Source organism: Salvelinus namaycush, chromosome 40 (genome assembly GCF_016432855.1).
Source record: "Salvelinus namaycush isolate Seneca chromosome 40, SaNama_1.0, whole genome shotgun sequence".
Lineage (NCBI taxonomy): Eukaryota > Metazoa > Chordata > Actinopteri > Salmoniformes > Salmonidae > Salvelinus > Salvelinus namaycush.
The window spans coordinates 23,228,374-23,233,073 of record NC_052346.1 but is presented as its reverse complement, the minus strand read 5'-3'; the positions used below and the strand labels follow the sequence as shown (position 1 = coordinate 23,233,073).

Below are 4,700 nucleotides of genomic sequence, written 5' to 3'. Positions count from 1 at the left end.
TACAAAGTCATCTAGGACCGGGCCATGATGTTCCTCGTTATCATACAACAGGCTGATCAAGGCAGTGTCATCAGCGAACTTAACGAGGTGTCTGTCAGGATGGGAACTAGTACAACTATTAGTGTACAAGATGTACAGGAGTGGGGACAAAACACATCCCCGAGGAGAGCCTGTGTTGATATTGCGTATGTCCGACACGTGGGGACCTATTTTGACTCGCTGTGAGCGTTGGTTCAGGAAGTCCAGCAGCCATAAAACCAGCCCCCTATCTAAGGAGAAGTCCCGAATGAGTCTCTGTGCCAGAATGTAGGGCTGGATTGTGTTGAAGGCAGAAGAAAAGTCAACAAACAGAACCCTAACATCTAGAGGGTGCCAAATCCCATGTCTATAGACCATGTTAAGGAGGGTAAGAATGGCATCGTCAACTCCTCTGCTAGGCTGATAGGCAAACTGAAATGGGTCGAGAAGCTTCTGGGTGACGCTGAGAATATGACGTTTCACAATTTTCTCAAGGCATTTCATTACTAAGGATGTCAAGGCGACAGGGCGGTAGTCATTCAGCACAGAGGGATTAGATGCTTTAGGAATTGGTATAATTAATGAGTTTTTCCACAATACTGGCACGTGTTGCTGGTCGAGTGAGGATTGGAAAATGTCTATAAAAACACCAGCCAATTGTTCAGCACAGTGCTTCAAAACATGTCCACTTATTTTGCCTGGGCTTTTGTATGCGTTACATCCCCTGAACAACTTTAACCTCTCTGGGCTATTCGGGACGGTAGCGTCCCACCCCGCCAACAGCCAGTAAAAGTGCAGGGCGCCAAATTCAAAACAACAAAAATCTCATAATTAAAATTCCTCAAGCATACAAGTATTTTACACCATTTTAAAGATAATATTCTCGTTAATCCAGCCACAGTGTCTGATTTCAAAAAGGCTTTACAGCGAAAGCACCACAAACGATTATGTTAGGTCACCACCAAGTCACAGAAAAACACAGCCATTTTTCCAGCCAAAGAGAGGAGTCACAAAAAGCAGAAATATAGATCAAATTAATCACTAACCTTTGATGATCTTCATCAGATGACACTCATAGGACTTCATGTTACACAATACATGTATGTTTTGTTCGATAAAGTTCATATTTATATCCAAAAACCTCAGTTTACATTGGCGCCATGTTCAGAAATGCCTCCAAAACATCCGGAGAAATTGCAGAGAGCCACATCAAATAACATAAATACTCATCATAAACTTTGATGAAAGATACATGTTTTACATAGACTTAAAGATGAACTTGTTCTTAACGCAACCGCTGTGTCAGACTTCCAAAAAGCTTTACGGCAAAAGCACAATATTCAATAATCTGAGTACAGCGTTCAGCCACAAAAGCAAGCCATACAGTTACCCGCCAAATTGTGGAGTCAACAAAAGTCAGAAATAGCATTGTAAATCTTCACTTACCTTTGCTGATCTTCGTCGGAATGCACTCCCAGGACTCCCACTGCCACAAGAAATGTTTGTTGTGTTCGATTACCTCCATATTTATGTCCAAATACCTCCATTTTGTTCCCCCGTTTAGTTCACTATTCCAAAGGCACAATGCGCGAGCGAAAAATCCAGACGAAAAGTCAAAAGAGTTCCATTACAGTTTGTAGAAACATGTCAAATGATGTTTTCAATCAATCTTTAGGGTCTTTTTATAATAAATCTTCAATAATATTCCAACCGGACAATAGCGTATTCATTACAGAGGAAAAAGAAGGAACGGCGCGCCCGCGTGACCACGCATTAAACAACTCATTGGCCTCAGCCTAGTCCATTTGTTGAAACAGCTCTTTTTCGACCCCCTTCCACAATAGAAGCCTCAAACAACTTTCTAAAGACTGTTGACATCTGCTGGAAGCCTTGGAAGTGCAATTTGGCCCCATAGACACAGCATATTGGATAGGCAATCACTTAAATGAAACTACAAACCTCAGATTTCCCACTTCCTGGTTGAATTTGTCTCAGGTTTTCGTCTGCCATATGAGTTCTGTTATACTCACAGACATCATTTTAACAGTTTTGGGAACTTTAGAGTATCTTCTATCTAAATCTACTACTTATATGCATATCATAGCTTCTGGGCCTGGGTAACAAGCAGTTTACTCTGGGCACCTTATTCATCCAAGCTACTCAATACTGCCCCCCTTTCCCAAAGAAGTTAACCTGTCTCCTTTCCTTTATGTACACCGATATGAAGTGGATTTAACAAGTGACATCAATAAGGGATGATAGCTGTCACCTGGTCAGTCTGTCATGGAAAAAGCAGGTGTTCATAATATTTTGTACCACTGACTTTTTTCTTCTGATACTGTTCACACAGGTCACATTGAGACATTCTCTACATCCAGAGAGCAACAGCAGGAAGATCACAGAGCTAATGGGTCTCACCACTGCCCACATTGTGAGGAGATTTTCCCATTTCTATCAAAGCTAAAAATACACCTAAAAATACACACAGGAGAGAAGCCTTACTCCTGCTCTGACTGTGGGGCGAGATTCTCTCAACGGAGCCACTTAAAAAGACACCAACAAATACACACAGGAGAGAAGCCCTACTCTTGCTCTGACTGTGAAAAATGCTTCACAACATCATCTGACCTAACAGTTCACCAGAGAATACACACAGGAGAGAAGCCTTTTTCCTGCTCTGACTGTGGGGGGAGATTTTCTCAACTGAGCAGTTTAAAAAAACACCAACGTATACACACAGGAGAGAAGCCGTACTCCTGCTCTGACTGTGGGGCGAGATTCTCTCGACAGAGCCACTTAAAAAGACACCAACAAATACACACAGGAGAGAAGCCCTACTCTTGCTCTGACTGTGAAAAATGCTTCACAACATCATCTGACCTAACAGTTCACCAGAGAATACACACAGGAGAGAAGCCTTTTTCCTGCTCTGACTGTGGGAAGAGTTTCTCCCTATTGGATACCTTAAAAGCACATGAACGTATACATACAGGAGAAAAGCCTTACTCCTGCTCTGACTGTGGGAAGAGGTTCTCTCAACAGAGCAACTTAAAAAAACACCAACGTTTACATACAGGAGAAAAGCCTTATTCCTGCTCGGACTGTGAAAAGAGTTTCTCCCAATTGGATAAGTTAAATAGTCACCAGCGAATACATACAGGAGAGAAGCCTTACTCTTGCTCTGACTGTGGGGAGAGTTTCTCTCAACACAGCAGCTTAAAGAAACACAAACGTATACACACAGGAGAGAAGCCTTACTTCTGCTCCGAATGTGGGACGAGTTTCTCTCTACAGGGCAACTTGAAATCACACCAACGTATACACACAGGAGAGAAGCCTTACTTCTGCTCTGACTGTGGAAAGGATTTCTCTCAACACAGCAGCTTAAAGAAACACCAACGTATACACACAGGAGAGAAGCCTTACTCCTGCTTTGAATGTGGGAAGAGTTTTACAACATCAAGTGCTCTGACAGTTCATCAGAGAGTGCACACCAACGGATTCACACAAACCAAGACTTTTGCAGATTAAAATCTTAGGTTTTCGGTGGATTGACAATGGACCCCTGTTTTAAAGTATCCTTTTTTGGTAACAAAAGGAGAGAAGCTTTATCAGTTCTCTCAGACCAGCTAAGATTGAAGTCAAGAAAGTGTAGAACACTATTTTAATCCTATTGTTTTTCACTGTGAGAACCGTGCAGAGGAAAGGGAGCGTTTTATAGAATGTTATCCTCTCTTTACTGATCAGTGTGTATCTTGTCAGTTTTGTTGTGTTTTGTTAGCTTCTACTGTAAAGATATTGAGATGACTTTGGATTGGCTCTTTTTATTTTTATTTATTTATTATTATTATTTTTTTAAATTTTTATCCCATTTTCTCCCCAATTTTCGTGGTATCCAATCGCTAGTAATTACTACCTTGTCTCATCGCTACAACTCCCGTACGGGCTCGGGAGAGACGAAGGTCGAAAGCCATGCGTCCTCCGAAGCACAACCCAACCAGCCGTACTGCTTCTTTAACACAGCGCGCCTCCAACCCGGAAGCCAGCCGCACCAATGTGTCGGAGGAAACACCGTGTACCTGGCCCCCTTGGCTGGCGCGCACTGCGCCCGGCCCACCACAGGAGTCGCTGGAGCGCGATGAGACAAGGATATCCCTACCGGCCAAACCCTCCCTACCCCGGACGACGCTATGCCAATTGTGCGTCGCCCCACGGACCTCCCGGTCGCGGCCGGCTGCGACAGAGCCTGGGCGCGAACCCAGAGACTCTGGTGGCGCAGTTAGCACTGCGATGCAGTGCTCTAGACCACTGCGCCACCCGGGAGGCCCTTGGATTGGCTCTTAACGTTGAATACCCTCTTAGGTTTCTCTTGTTGAAACAATGGAGTCTGATGGTTGACTGGGTAGTACTGCTTCCCTCTAGTTTTCTGTGGGAATGAGCAAGTAGACAACATGTATGAGATAGAGATGGTGTGATGATCAGTTTTCGGCAGTTTATATATATATATATATATATATATATAAAGACATGTCAATAGAAAAACAAGTAAAAATAAATGAAATGCAGTTACTTCGCTGTTATTCTAGCTACACGGTTTCACGTGACTGTTAGCCGTAGTTGGCTAGCTAGCTAGCAAGCAAGCAAGGGATAACAAACGACTTGGTGGCGTCCATAGATACAGA

The 4,700-nt window shown here is 43.3% G+C and overlaps 1 protein-coding gene across 1 annotated transcript; it reads left to right on the top strand.

Annotated features, from left to right (window-relative positions):
* The first annotated feature begins 381 nt into the window (after positions 1-381).
* On the top strand, positions 382-3,825 carry LOC120033499 (zinc finger protein 501-like). Its single transcript, XM_038979866.1, has 2 exons — positions 382-475; positions 2,450-3,825. Exons 1-2 carry the CDS (start codon positions 382-384, stop codon positions 3,547-3,549), a joined length of 1,194 nt encoding a protein of 397 aa, XP_038835794.1. The 3' UTR covers positions 3,550-3,825.
* The last annotated feature ends 875 nt before the right edge of the window (positions 3,826-4,700 follow it).

What these genes read in the sequence shown, in the direction of transcription:
- LOC120033499 (XM_038979866.1), top strand. Translation starts at nt 382, where the DNA reads ATGTCTATAGACCATGTTAAGGAGGGTAAGAATGGCATCGTCAACTCC. An exon ending in ATGGGTCGAGAAGCTTCTGG is followed by an intron (nt 476 to 2,449) that starts GTGACGCTGAGA and finishes ACTGCCCACATT; the next exon opens with GTGAGGAGATTTTCCCATTT.